The sequence below is a fragment of the Barbus barbus genome (genome assembly GCF_936440315.1).
Source record: "Barbus barbus genome assembly, chromosome: 15".
NCBI lineage: Eukaryota > Metazoa > Chordata > Actinopteri > Cypriniformes > Cyprinidae > Barbus > Barbus barbus.
Window position 1 is genome coordinate 22,401,699 of NC_136743.1, and position 15,865 is coordinate 22,417,563.

At 37.0% G+C, this 15,865-nt stretch overlaps 1 protein-coding gene across 2 annotated transcripts in view; it reads left to right on the forward strand.

Annotated features, from left to right (window-relative positions):
* Positions 1–15,865, forward strand: part of LOC306881721 (receptor-type tyrosine-protein phosphatase F-like) — a 161,886-nt gene that overhangs the window by 41,496 nt on the left and 104,525 nt on the right. For both annotated transcript variants that reach the window (XM_079435952.1, XM_079435951.1), the window contains exons 3-4: positions 6,955–7,100; positions 13,611–13,752. In XM_079435952.1, coding sequence (XP_079292078.1) covers positions 6,955–7,100; positions 13,611–13,752 — 288 coding nt within the window. The remainder of the gene's footprint in view (positions 1–6,954; positions 7,101–13,610; positions 13,753–15,865) is intronic.

A 15,865-nucleotide genomic window follows, 5' to 3' on the forward strand; every position in this document is an offset into this window, starting at 1 on the left:
CAGACTCGTTGATCTTCTCCTGGATTCATTTAACTCAAAAGTTAAGAATGTTATTGATGATATTGCTCTGATAAAGGTCAGCAAGAAGACTGGCTCTCCAAAATCATTTTGGAGAAAATCAACAGCAGTTCAGAGTATGAAAAGACAATGCAGAAAAGCTGAGCGGATGTGGTGGAAGACGAAACTCGAAATTCACTATAGCATCTATAAAGACAGCCTTCATGCTTTCAATGTGGAACTAGCCACAGCTAGACAGACCTTCTTCTCAAACCTTAAGTCATGGCCTAATGGTTAGAGAGTCGGACTCGTAATCCAAAGGTTGTGGGTTCGAGTCTCGGGTCGGCAGGGATTGTAGGTGGGGGGAGTGAATGTCCAGCGCTCTCTCCACCCTCAATACCACGACTGAGGTGCCCTTGAGCAAGGCACCGTACCCCCAACTGCTCCCTGGGCGCCGCAGCATAAATGGCTGCCCACTGCTCCGGGTGTGTGTTCACGGTGTGTGTGTGTTCACTGGTGTGTGTGTGCACGTTGGATGGGTTAAATGCAGAGCACGAATTCCGAGTATGGGGCACCATACTTGGCAGTATGTCACTTCACTTCACTTATAAACAGTAACTTAAACAACAACACTCGCACTCTTTTTGCAACTCAAAGTCAGATTCCCAGTGAAATGCTCTCCGACAACACATGCAATGAGTTTGCTTCCTTCTTTTCTGAGAAGATCAATAATATCAGAAAGGAGATTGGCACATCCTCAAGTTATGCAGAGGTCACACAGATTCAACCGCAATTTCAAAAAGAAGTGACTATGTCTGTCTTTAAAGCAATTGATAGCAAAATTTTGGAAGAAATAGTACAGCACCTTAAATCGTCAACCTGCTATCTTGACTCACTTCCCACATCTTTTTTCAAAAGTGTGCTTAATTGTTTAGAAGCTGATCTCTTAGAAGTGGTGAATGCCTCACATCTTTCTGGGACTTTTCCAAACTCCCTTAAAACTGCAGTTGTTAAAGGGCATATTGCAGTTTAGAGACTCCAGTGAGTCGATATATAAAAAAATACTGTAGGAACTAGATTTTCTTTAAAATATACTTTAAAATACACTATTAAGGCTTCTGGAGTCGTTTTTCTGAGAATTTTACTTCCGCATCTGAAACGTGCCAAAACCGGAAGTGACGCATCAAAAGGGTGAGCGGTCCATTTAAACCAGAGGAAAACAATGGATCGCAATGACAGTTGGGACGCTGAGGAAATTTTAAATGTGTATTTACACTCGTATGACGGACCACAGATACAATCATGAGCCTGCTAGGCAGCCAAGAGAGCAGGACAGGCCAGGATTAGACAGAACAACGGTCAGAGAAGACAAATTGAGTTGATGTGAGGAGAACAGGGCAGGTGTTTGGTGAGAGATCAGTGTTAGCTTACAGATATACACACGTTAGCGAATGCAATCAGGCAATAGCAATGCTAGTATTGATACTGCCAATAATAGAAACTAATAAGCGTTGATCAGGCGTGTCACACTTGTTAATATCCGACACTAACGTAACGTGATAGTGCTTTCTTATCACCGCAGGAGAGAGAGATAAACACGTTTTTGATTCATAGGTGCTTGTGTGGGAAATGCGAGGCCATGGTCACAGCTGAGGAAAGTCAGTGCTGCAGGGAGTTAGATACGTTACATACTGGGTCTTAGTGGAGAATGTGACCCCCACACTTGATGTGCAGTGTCTGACTCTACACCCAGGCTTTGAGGCTTGCTGTCTGAACCCATATGTGCTACAGATCGCCTTTATACACTTCAGACAGGAGCATAGACCTCTCCAGGCCAGCAGACACATGTTTTAGGGCAGAAATAATGTATTACTCTAAGCTAAATACTTGTATACATGTATAAATACATAGTTAAAGATTTTAATATTAAAACAGTCTGAATAATTTTGATTCTCAATTAAAAGTCAACTCTATTTAGGTCATGACTACCCATAAGTAACACTTTTTGATGCCATTGGTATAACACAATCAATAATGACAGCATACAGACAAGTTGTCCGCTGGGCCTATGGTGCATGTGTTGTGTCAGATAGTTTACAGAGGAACGAGGACTTTGTAAAAGTTTTGAATGGCCCCATTTTGTTGACAATCAATAAAACAAATCAATCAAATCAAATCAATCAAGCAGATCTGCATTTATGGTTAATTCAATTCAGTTTTATTTATACAGCACTAAATCATAAATATTATTCCATAGCACTGTTTATACTCAACTCAAAACACAACTGTTAATATATATATGTAGATGTACCAAACATATACTACCAAAATAAATACCATCTGACCCATTTAAAAACATTTAACAATCTTTCAGTCTGGGTATCACACTAATGTGTTGTTAAAGTGTGTTAAATCGTGAAGGCTGTGCTAGATATACACCAACGATGATAATCCTCCGGTGTAAAGTGATCCTTAAGTTACACACCACCACGGTGTTTGAAGCAGATGCATTAGTGAAGTCCAGTCTCTTCAGCTGCAGTAACGCACCGAGGCCCGGAAGATACCGTCCTATTTCTTGTTAGGAAACCTGTGGACTCGATGTCCTGACAGGCTGGAGTTTGTACAACCTCCACAAACACAATAATTTACCATGACAATGACAAATTGAAATAAAAATAACTACCGAAAACACACTGACTCGCGTGCGCTCAAAGCAGAGCGCGGCACACGACTCCCTTATGTGACGTAATATAACACGATGTTGAAAAAAAGCGGTTTTTGAGAACTGTCAGGAAAGCGTCACTTTTTCATCTAAATTTGTGCCCTCGCGTCTTGTAAAACATTTTCAAATCCTGCATTAACGGTTCATATGGTATTTTCATAAAAGGTTATATATTCATTAGAATTTTTTTAACCTGCAATATGCACTTTAAGCCCCTTCTGAAAAAGCGCAATCTTGATAACACCATGTTGAGCAACTATAGACCAATCTTCATTTCATAGGTAAGATTATTGAAAAGGTGGTTTTTAATCAGCTGAACAACTACTTAACCCTCTGGGCCCTGAGGGTGTTTTGGGGACCTGGAGAACTTTCGACATGCCCTGACATTTGTGCTTTTTTAGGTTGCTTATAAAAATATAAATGGCTAAAGTCTAATAACACTGTAAACAGCACAAACTGGGCTACAATAATATGTTAGCAGCATTTATGTACATGATTGTGTTTTTGAGAAAACAACGTTTATGCGTGGTTAGTGAAAAACTAACATTTTGAAGTCACTCAAATAAGACCATAAAACACATACAGAACAATTGTTTACAAGACTTTTGAGAACCAGATCTTGTAGGCTAGAATATTTACTTCACAATTATGTGAAAATCATCTTGTTTATTTGCTCACAGAAAAAAATACATTGATTTAAATTTTTAAAGACATGTTTTGTGTTCGAAATCCAATATGCGAGGGAGTGGTAATGGGCTTGAATATTAAGTGATTCTCACCTGAGAGACAAAGGGCCCTCCCCTAAAGCTGCTAATGGCCCATCAGTGTGACTGTGACTGAGGCAGGTAAGAGAGAGAGTGTGAGGAGACTGAAAAAATGGGTTTTTTAAATGATTTGTATTTTATTTACAACACAGTATAATCAAAACATACATAATGAAGGTCAAAGACACATTATTGTGCACTGATCTAACCACAGAGATGTGAACAGACTTTGACTCGTTCCTGCAACAGATTCTGTTCAACAAGTGAAACAGATAAATCATACCTCATATTCACGTGTTATTTAAGTGTTTCTGCTACTTTCCATGGTTTCAAGAAGAAACTGTTGAACTTCTGATGTTAGTGCAGCGCTCTCAGAGGAAAACAGTTGGAAGAGACTGAAAGTCAGCAGGATTCATCATCTGTGGTGCAGGCGTCTGATTCAATAAAATACTAACAACCAAAAAAAGAGAAAAAACATTTGTGAGCATGTTTATATCAGGAGCATCTATATATATATATATATATATATATATATATATATATATATATATATATATATATATATATATATATATATAGGTTTTGTAGTCATAGACTCATTCATGCTTTGTATTATCGTAAAAAAAAACATTTTATTTTTTGAGAAACTAATTATTATTGTTTAGCACGTTATTAAAATCTATTTTTGAACAGAGTAGGCTATTAATCATAAACATGTTCTAAACATACTTAGACTCGTAGCATTCATCATGTTACAATGTACTCTATTACTTTTATTGTTTTATACTCGCGCCATAAGAAATTTAAATACAATGAATTTCCCATCATATTCACAATGTTTTACTGGATTTCAAACATTTTAGTCAGGAATTATAGTCATCCTGAACATCATGTACGATTTTATAGTATAAAAGATATGATTCTGCAGTCATAGACTCTGTACTATAAAGGGATATACTTCATACTATAAAACATATATTTTATATCTGAGAACTAATTGTTATCGTTTAGCACGTTATTAAAATATATTTGTGAACAGATTATTAATAATAAGCATGGTCTAAACATTCTTAGATGCGTAGCATTTATCGTGTTGTAGTTTGAGAACAACCCAACTAGTAATGTGTTCAAGTTTATGTCACAATAACACGTTAACTAATGCAGAAAATAAAATAAACATTACTTACTCATCAGATCGATTTTGAGGGAAATCCAGCCTTTACTCAGCGCGTCTTCTTCCAGAAATGGATGAACTCCTCACTGGCACTGTGACGCTTTGTTTATGCTCCGCGCGCGCGGGTCACGTGGTTATTTGCATGTGAACGCGAGGGGGCGGGATCTCATTAAAAATAATGAGTTAGACTGGACAGACTGGACATCGTGTTGGTTTCATACGGATTACTTCATCACAGAATATTTGTTTTCGATATGACTTACTTCATTTGAAAGAAGACACTTCAAGCTTCATATAGAGATAACTCTCATGTGTCTGTGTTGAGTATTCGCTGAGTTACAGTTCATTTTAGTGACGCATTTCTGAAAACAGATCGCGGAGACGGAGAAGACCGAGAGCGCACGCTGTTTGTTTTCTTTATTCTTCAAAAGCACAAAGTTTAGTTGTTATTATGAGTGAATACAAATAAAAGAAGACCCCTTACAGATTCGAATGGTGTATTGCTCTTATCTGAACGATCAAACATGGCAGAGTAATTCAAGCTCTTTTCTGCCTTATCAGGAAAATCTGCCCCAAAACTCAAATGGTTACCTGGACAATTTTCAATCTGGTTTTCGAGCGCATCAAAGCACAGAGACTGCACTCATTAAGATAATAAATTATATTTGCTTAAATTCTGATTCAGGAAAAATCTCATTGCTGGTACTGTTAGATCTTAGTGCTGCGTTTGACACTGTCGATCATAACATACTTCTAGAGAGACTGGAAAACTGGGTCGGGCTTTCTGGGATGGTACTCAAATGGTTCAGGTCATACTTAGAAGGGAGATGTTATTATGTGAGTATAGGAGAGCATAAGTCTTAAGTGGACATCCATGACATGCGGAGTCCCACAAGGCTCAATTCTTGCACCTCTCTTGTTTAGCCTGTATATGCTCCCACTAAATCAGATAATGAGGAAGAACCAAATTGCCTATCACAGCTATGCTGATGATACCCAGATTTACCTATAGCCTTATCTCCAAATGACTATAGCCCCATTGACTCCCTCTGCCAATGCATTGATGAAATTAACAGTTGGATGTGCCAAAACTTTCTTCAGTTAAACAAGGAGAAAACTGAAGTCATTGCATTTGGAAACAAAGATGAAGTTCTCAAGGTGAATGCATACCTTGACTCCAGGGGTCAAACAACTAAAAATCAAGTCAAAAATCTTGGGGTGATTCTGGAGACAGACCTTAGTTTCAGTAGTCATGTCAAAGCAGTAACTAAATCAGCATACTATCATCTCAAAAACATTGCAAGAATTAGATGTTTTGTTTCCAGTCAAGACTTGGAGAAACTTGTTCATGCCTTTATCACCAGCAGGGTGGATTACTGTAATGGTCTCCTCACCGGCCTTCCCAAGAAGACCATTAGAAAACTGCAGCTCATCCAGAATGCTGCTGCCAGGATTCTGACTAGAACCAGAAAATCTGAGCATATCACACCAGTCCTCAGGTCCTTACACTGGCTTCCAGTTACAGTTAGGATTGATTTTAAAGTACTTTTACTCGTTTATAAGTCACTCACAATGGCCTAGGACCTAAATACTTTGCAGATATGCTCACTGAATATAAACCTAACAGACCACTCAGATCATTAGGATCAAGTCAGTTAGAAACACCAAGGGTTCACACAAAACAATGGGGAGTCCGCTTTTAGCTATTATGCGGCCCGCAGTTGGAGCCAGCTTCCAGAAGAGATCAGATGTGCTAAAATATTAGCCACATTTAAATCCAGACTCAAAACTCATCTATTTAGCTGTGCATTTGTTGAATGAGCACTGTGCTATGTCCGAACTGACTGCACTGCATTTTATGTAATCATTTTCTATTCTTAACTGTTTTAAATTCATTTTAAATCAATTTCTATATCATTTTAAAATTCCTTGTTTTTATTATTATTATTTTTAATTCCCTGTTTTTATTGCTGATTATTATTTTTAATGACTATTTCACTTTATTTTATGTAAAGCACTTTGAATTACCACTGTGTATGAAATGTGCTATATAAATAAACTTGCCTTGCCTTAATGTTACAATGTCTGTTATACACAGAATGGGCCATTCTGACATATGTTAGGTGACTTGAGGGCGAAAGTTTCTCTCAGGCTCAGCTGCAGGTGTTAGCTTAGTTCCAGTATGAAGGATCCCCGTTCATAAATAGTTTAACATGGTTTTGCACGACCACAGTTCAGGAACTAATAGCTGCTCTCTTTTTCTCTGTTTTTTTTTTCTTTCTACCTCACTTTTCAAGGCTTGCCAAATTTCATCAAATCTCCAGAGGACCAGACGGGGATTTCGGGAGGAGTGGCATCCTTTGTGTGCCAAGCAGCGGGTGAGCCCAAGCCTCGGATCACATGGATGAAGAAAGGAAAGAAAGTTAGCTCCCAGCGCTTTGAGGTGACTGTCTGTCTTTCCCTGTTTCCTTAGCATGTCAGTGTCTCTCCCATGCCACCTCATCATGATGCCTTTCTTCTTCCCATCATCAGTCGTTTGTGCAACACTCTTGTTTTTCTTCTTACGCTGATATATACTTTTGTGTTGACGTCAGCTACCTTACAACCCTCTGTGTTGTCCCTCCATTCCCTTTGACCTCTTTCCTGTTCTCACTGTGTTGTGGTTTGAGCTGAGATCTGAAGTGAATGTATGGAAACAGAATAATGACAATAGTTTTTGAAACATAAAGCATGCTGAATTCCACAAATCGAAAAAAAAAAGATGCATTGCAATTAACAGTGCTTGCATTTTAATGCCTTGTATTTCCAGGGCTTGCATTTTTAGGTTCTGAAATTTAATATAGTTGTTTATTTAAGCTGTGAATATTTCAATTAAAAATATTTCACACACATTTTCATAATAAAAAATTCAATAATTCATATTCACCTTCCAGAATTCACTTCCAAAATATTCGATCGGTTTAAAAATACTGTAATGTATAATATTCGACAGGCAAATTTCATTTTATTTCACTTTCCAAATTCGCTGCCACAAATGCAGTGGTTAAAATTCGGCAGAAAATTCAGCATTGGACCTCCGGGACCCGCAGGAATAGCAGTAGAGCACCGATGCATGATCTCCAGCTGATGTCAGCCGCTCACCAGCAGGTGGCGCAAGCGGCTGTTGATGAAGGCTATATGTGGGTCAAGTCATTACAGAAATAACTTTACATCTGAGGAAGACATATATTGCTTTTGGTTGCTTAGTTTCTGTAACTTTGTATCATGTCTTGTGTGAAGCTGTGCTGTAATACTGGAGCTCCCCTCATACGTCACACTCCAGGATTCCCCAACGATGCGTAACGTGCCTCCGTGAACTAATACAATGGTATAAGCCCTCAGATCTCAGAATTCACTTTATTGATGATTATGCGAACTATATCGACACTTAAGCAGATGTAGAATATGAACTAACGCGCAAGGTTTCATGCTGTTTCCCTCAGAAATCGGTTAAAGAAAACGCATTACACAGCTCAGTAGCAATGACAGCTTTTAGGCTTGTTTGAGATGCGCCTCGCCTGAAGTGTAGGCAAGAGTAGGCGGCTACAGTGAGGGGAGGAGTGAAATAAGCACAGTCAAGATGGACAGTTCTGACCTCTCGAAGTAGAACAGATACCTACGAGATCAAAGGCTGATATCGTGTTATTCTCACTCATGTGCTGTGCTGCTGATAAACGTGATATAATGTCAGTTCTGTTGCTTTTATATGAATATAAATATGATGAACAAGACACTCAGTGCTTGCTATTTAATCCCATACAAAAGGCATATTTATCATCCATTTCTTCTTTAATACAAACATGTATTTTAGATTTTTATAGAAATATGACAACAATCACATATCTCACAAAGGGATCGCACTGTCATAGAGTTTGGCAATATTCAAGCATAATTTAAATACACAATCACATAATAATTATGTAATAGATTACAGTATTAGGCTACTTTGCCTATCGCCCATTATAGACCAAATAACAATCTATAAAGGTGCAAAATGCATTTACTTACACATATTTGAGAATCGAGATATTTTAGGGATATATCGAATAAATAAAAATAAAAAATAGATAAAAATAAAACCCCTGCTGAAAAAAAAAAATAGACACCATTACAAAATTAGTAATGGTTTTACTGGTTATAATGGGACTTGTATTGGTTTTACTGGAAACTGTAATGGACCCAGTGGGTCTCTACTGGTAATTGGTTGCCTTCTGTTGATGGCTTGTTACAACCAATAAATCCTAACGGAATATGTCCCAAAACACACTACAGAAAACCAATTTTTAATGGTTAAAAGTTGATGGTTTGTAATTTTTGTAATGGTATTTGTAGTGGAAACCATTCAAATTTTCAGTGATGGTTTTATTTTTATTTTTTTAGTTTTTTTCAGTAGGAGATTAGCCTATAGGGGCAGTTAGACAGTGGTATTGTGACTGCTGTGTGTCACATGACAAGCATGAGAGCCCCCCCCCCCTTCACTCGTGCCCCCTAAAAAATAATGAATGCATGATGCCCCTGACACTACAATACAAAATTATTTGTCAAATAAATGAAACATGTTGAGATATTTAATTTAGTTGAAATTGTTATAGATTGCTTTTAAAAATTGCAGTGATACATGGCATGGTGAAAAATGACTGGATGAATAATACGTAAGGTTAAGATGAATTTAAAAATTGTGCCTCCTAAACGCACAAGTGGCCCCTGCCTCTAGAACCGCCTCTGTGTCTTATATCACTGTATTAGTTCACTGAGGTGCGTTACGCATCGTTGGGGAATCCTGGAGTGTGACGTATGAGGGGAACCCCAGTATTACAGCACAGCTGCACACAAGCCATGATACAAAGTTACAGAAACTAAGCAACCGAAAGCAATATATGTCTTCCTCAAATGTAATGTTATTTCTGTACTTCAGCGTTGGGTAAAAGAGCATTATAATTTTCTTTGTGGTAGAGAAAGCTGCTTACATGTAGGCTATGGGAAACCACAACGATGTTGAACTAAACATACACACAATCAGCGTTTCCACATGTTTATACTGGCCCCAATAATCAAAACTTCTGCTTAGCGCTTGCTCCATATCTACAAATCAGTTTTTGTAAATGAATGACTTGATCCACATATGGCCTTCATCATCAGCTGGAGATCATGCATCGGTGCTCTACTGCTATTCCTGCGGGACCCGGATGTGCAAAGCTGAATTTTCTGCTGAATTTTAACCACTGCATTTGTGGCAGCGATTTTGGAAAGTGAAATAAAATGACCGAAATTTGCCTGTTGAATATTATACATCGTAATTTTAAACAGATTGAATATTTTAGAAGTGAATTCTGGAAGGTGAATATTTTAATTATGAAAATTTGTGTGAAATATTTTGAATCGAAATATTCACAGATTAAATAAACAACTATGTTAAATTTCAGGACCTAAAAATGCAAGCCCTGGAAATACAAGGCATTAAAATGCAAGCACTGTTAATTGCAATGCATCTTTTTTTTCCATTTGTGGAATTCAGCATGCTTTATGTTTCAAAAACTATTGTCATTATTCTGCTTCCATATGAATGCACCTCAGTATGGTTTGGGGTCAGTATGGAGCATCATTATTTTTCAATAGGGAGCAATGCTGCAGAAAAATACAATAGGGTCTGGCTGCAGACATACTGGGCGAGTGGAGCTTCACTCAAGTGCCGAAATTCGTCACCTCCATTCGCGACACGTCTGCCATGTTGGTCCGGGTAATACTGCCTTAAAAACAAATGGAGGCAAATGGAGGAGCTGCGTTTTTTTCTGGATAAAAACACGATAACGTTTTCATTTATCAGCCGATTTCAGTGGTTTGTGATCTACATGGAATTAAAAATAACCCTGTCTCCAGTTATTTAGTTAGGCTTGGAAAATAATTCATTTTCGTTAGAAATTGTGAAAGCTTACACTTGTCACACTTTTTTTTTTTTTATGGTAACAATTCTAATTTTAATTTAGTATAACTGTGATATATACATGTAATATAATCTAATGTACATTAAATGAAATACATTTTTTTCTTTGTGGAAATGACTTTCTCTGTCTTCAACCCCAACATTTTAGCTTTTCTTGTGCTTCAGGTCAGAACACAGCTCATTCCCATATACTGGAAACAAATCGAAATAATACATCAATAATACAGTAGGCTACTAATAATTGACCATCACTGATAAAATGGAATAAAATCAGTAAATACAAATCAAAAATTGACACACTGGTAGTCTGTTTTCAATATTTTCATAGCAGGAGACAGATGTAAACTCCACACCAAACAATAAGAAATGTAACAGATAATCCTTCGTGGATACAGTGTGGTAAAACATTATGCACTGACACAGTGCAGTGTAGTAGAGTAAAAATGTAGTAAAAGTGATATGTGGTGTTAGTATATGTAGTACAAATTGTACTAGAGTGATAATAATATAGTGAGTACAACAGTACAATAACATATAAGTGATAATACATTTATAATAGGTTTAGAACTGAGAATAGAGTGTTTTAGTTGTGATGTCAAAACCTGACTAATACTGTAAAGACTAGTTCTCCGTTGGTTCCCTCAAGGTTTTCCAATGGGTTTTTATAATCAGAATCAGAATTAGCTTTATTGCCAGGTATGTTTACACATATGAGGAATTTGTTTTGGTGGCAGAAGCTCCACAGTGCCACAGAATGACAGCGACAAGACAAGACACAGATAATACAAATAATAATATACAAAATAGACAATGTGCAAAATAGCATAAACAGTATACAAAATAGACAATGTGCAAAATAGCATAAACAGTATACAAAATAGACAATTTAGTATGTGCAGGTATGTTAGGTGCAAATTTGAAATGTAATACGTATGTGTGCTAAATAAATGTATGATAGTGTTGTGTGTTTCGTGTTTATTGTTAAGAGTTCAACAATAAACAAGAAATATGAACATGAAATTATAATGGGGTTTTACAAAAATATTATAAAATAAGGTCTGGGATAAACATAACTTTACAATACTTTTACTCTACAATGCAAATGACACAACCCCATTTTCAAGCAGTTAACAAAAATAAAACAAATGCTCCAATCTTGGTCATTAATAGCCTAAGCATAATTTTTCTCTGCATCGCTATTTCATATGAAATAATAGAAACATATACAAACACAAATCTCTCTTTTTTTAAGAATTGGTTTGACAACAATATTAAATTGTTTAGTCAGTTATTAAACAAAGAAGGAACACTCTTATGAATTCCTTTCTCTTTGTAAAATACCAGTTCCTCAAAGAGAGTTCTCAGTTGTTATTGGTTCAATCCCTTCAGGTACTCACATGTTAGGTATTGATAAAGACCATTCTCCCAATTCAGCGTCTCTTGATGTTACTAATGTTGTTTTACGTTGGTTAAATGTGTTTTTCATGAAGTAATAATTAAGCTATTCGTACTACTTTTCAAAGAGAAATTGTTAGCGTACCTTATGTTTTGTCTCATTGGAACTCTTTATTAAATGGAAAATTGATTTGCTGGAGAAAAGTGTGGTTGTTACCGCAGAAATATCATTGTAGAAATAAGATTAAAGAAGTTTCTTATAAGCTCATTCACAGATTTTAGCAAATCATTATTTACAAAAAATGACATGTAAATTGTATTTTCTGCAATGAATATGAGGAAACTGCACGTATTTTGGTACATATTCAGTTACACTATGGTGTAAAGTTCAAAATTTTATCAATGAAAATATTCAGTGTTTAAGACCTTTTTCACTCCTATGGGAAAATGTAATTTTTACTTCTTTCCATGAGGAGCAGTATTTTCTACTTAATTTATTTACATATACTGTGAACCAAACTTAATCTATAATAAGAATCTAATCTAAATCTAATAAGAAACCCAATTTATGGATTTGTTGGCTGAACTATATATACACATATACATATATATTGACAGTAGAGACTCTTTGAATAAGAAATCTGTAAGAGCTTGTGAACTTTATTTATTTGATTTTGATATGTATACTTGTATGTATATGTATCTTGTGTCTTTGAACTTTTATACTTACCTCCCCCTGGCAACTACTATTTGTTGTAATTTATTTTTATGTTGTAAGATCTTTTTTTATGTTATTTCTTGATAAAATATTGTATGTTATTGTTTTTAAAAAACAAAAATCAGATTTCGAGGGGGGTCCCCCGGTAAAATCCCGCTCCTGGTGCGTAAAATTCACATTATTTGGCGTGGTTTCCCTGGTAAAATTTGCATTGCAGGGGCTAAATATCACGTTACTGGGTTCGCTTCAACCCGTGGACATGAAAAATAACCTGCGGCAACTGATTTTAAAGTAGCTTAATTCCGAGGGAAAACCGCAGACTTGGCAACATTGAGTGGAGGTGACGTACTTCCTGTTCGAGATTGGAGCTCCACTTGCCCACGGTCTGCAGCCAGACCCATCTCGAAAAATAGCTCAGCTTATTTTGCATGTGTTTTGCATTTCATTTTATGTTACTTTTTTTGCTTACTTACAAGCAAAAAAAGTATGAGGACACTTGCCAAAAAAAAAAAAAAGTTTGACCCATTTCAGAGCGAATAATTAATGAATAAATATTGTTAAATGTTTGTTTGTTTACTTTTAAATCTTTCAAAACGGTACATTTTAAAGTAAAATAGCATTTAGAAAAAACAAAAACACATGATGAAATAAAGCCCATGTCATCAACAGTTGTCACAATATCCACCATGGATAGACGTGGCAGTTCTAGAAGAATAACTCAAGACAGTACTTGGCTGAAAGTTCAGAGGGAAGCGATTAAAGACCCACCGCTCTTTGAGGATATACGATCTGTCTGAAGGTTTGTCGTAAATTTAAGACGAGAAGAGAGAAAAATATTTGACTGTGTCTTTCTTTCTCAGGTGATTGAATTTGATGATGGCTCGGGCTCAGTTCTCCGCATACAGCCTCTGCGTACTCACAGAGACGAGGCCATCTACGAGTGCACAGCCACCAACAGCGTGGGAGAAATCAACACCAGTGCCAAACTTACTGTGCTGGAAGGTAAGACGTTGGCATTTGATAGCCTCTGATTTGACCAGTATTTCATAAATTCCTGCTATTTTGCATGAGCTTTTGTAGAATGTAAAATTAATGCATTTGTAAAGGGAAAAAATACTCATTGCCAGTACACATTGCTGCCACCAATTTGGCCTTTAAAAAGATAAAAAAATATATATATATATATAATAAATATAGTCAAAGCAGTTGTACATTGATTTTACATCTGTATTGATTTTCTTGACCGATGGTTTATTTCATGAACATGTATATAGTGTCCTGCATCAATAGTAGTGTATTAGGTTGTGAACCCTCATTTTAAGAATAGCCCTCTGACCCATATTTCCATTGCCCCTGGATTGCATGTAAGTCATCAATACATTCATGTGCTGAGAAATAAGAATGAAGCATGAGACTGGAACATGAGCATGTGATGAAATGTCGAAAATTCAGCCTCTATTAAAATTAATATCTTAAAATATCCCACAGAATTCCTTGTAGTAACGGCTGACCCACCCCAGCACCATGTGTTTGGTATGACACACGTGCCCCTAGTGTAATCCCCTTTAATCTTATTTTTCACCTCCGTGTATGAGCAGACAAAGGCCATTTAGTTTAAATTAGAAGCGTTGAATGAAGAAATCATCTGATGAATGTTGAGTCCTCTGGCCCTGTTCAGAGAGGAAGAGGAAGAGAGAGGAACCATATTGAAGGCAGGCAGTTTGGCTCTTTTAGCAGCTTTCCACAGTGAAGTGGATAAGCTGGACGCCCATAGGATCCTGCAAGACAGAATGAACTCTATTTATAGCTCATTGTTCATAGCAAGCAATGCATCATTTGTGTCCTACAGCAATGCTGAAAGACCAGCACAAAGGAGAAGTTGAATGATAATGATGTTCTCTAATGACTTACTAAAGGATGTCGTCTGCGGCACATTTGGAGGGTCTTGGGAATCTCGGCCAGACATGCAATCACCTCATCTTAAGCGCATAGAAATTATATTAGGCTGAAATATAACACATTCATTTTTATCACTGTTCAACCAGGATGGAACTGTGGTGCTTACACTGCTTTAAATCCAATAGGTACAGAGTTTCTTTGGCCATTTGGTGCCTTTCATGTCTCGGTTTTCTTGGAAAAATATGAATATGACATTGATTCAATACCAAGGTGTATTTGACATTATACAGTCAGCCAGTCATTATGGCAACATAAACACAATTAGATTGACATTTAACATTAAATTGAGAGAACTATGTGAGGGAAGTGAGCACAGTTATGTGGGAAAGCAGTTGTCGCATGATTGACCATTTAGAATAGTACTTCAGCGAGCCCTGTAAAAGGAAGTTAAACATAACGCAACCTTAAGCAGTGTTGAGTTTTGCTTCTTTTGTGTTTTTTTTTGTATGTGTTGTGTTTTTTGTTTCAGTTTGGTTTGGTTGAATGTTGTGAAGTGAAAGGGGGGAAAAAAATTGCTGTATCTCACGGACAACAAGCCATTATATACTTAAGAGAGTTAAACTTCTTAATGTTGAATGACCTGCTGTACAGACTTGTGTTAATGCGCTAGAACTTGTTTCAGTCACAGGAATCACTCCCACCTGAGTTTAGCTGGTTATACACAGCTTAGGAAAATGAGTCACTGCGTCTGCCTTTCTAATTAGCTACTTGAATCATATTGCTAAACAATTAACGTGAACTTAACATAATTGAACCCCATTTAAACAGATGGCAATTATGAGAGCATTTCTGTTGTGATTACACTTTGTATGGTTGCTCTAGAAGCGTGAACAAGTCCTTTTCCTTAGAGGGCCACTGATGCGTCCTAACACGACTTCAGGGTTTGTGTGTCGCCACACACTACACGTCGTGAGGAATACCAGCAGGTTTCATTTCAACTTTCAGGCTGCTCTTGCACCAAGGTTGTGGGCGTTAGTTGCTCACAGCTGTTGCCTGTTGAATAAAAATTTGCCATGCCTCTGTTGTAATCACATTGTGCGGATGCCAACATGTGTGAATTCATAATGACTTTGTCTAGCTGCACCCCATTTGTGCTCCTCATTTCTCTGTAGCCGAGAGATTTGACATTACTGACACTCAAGCACTGCAGCGAAGA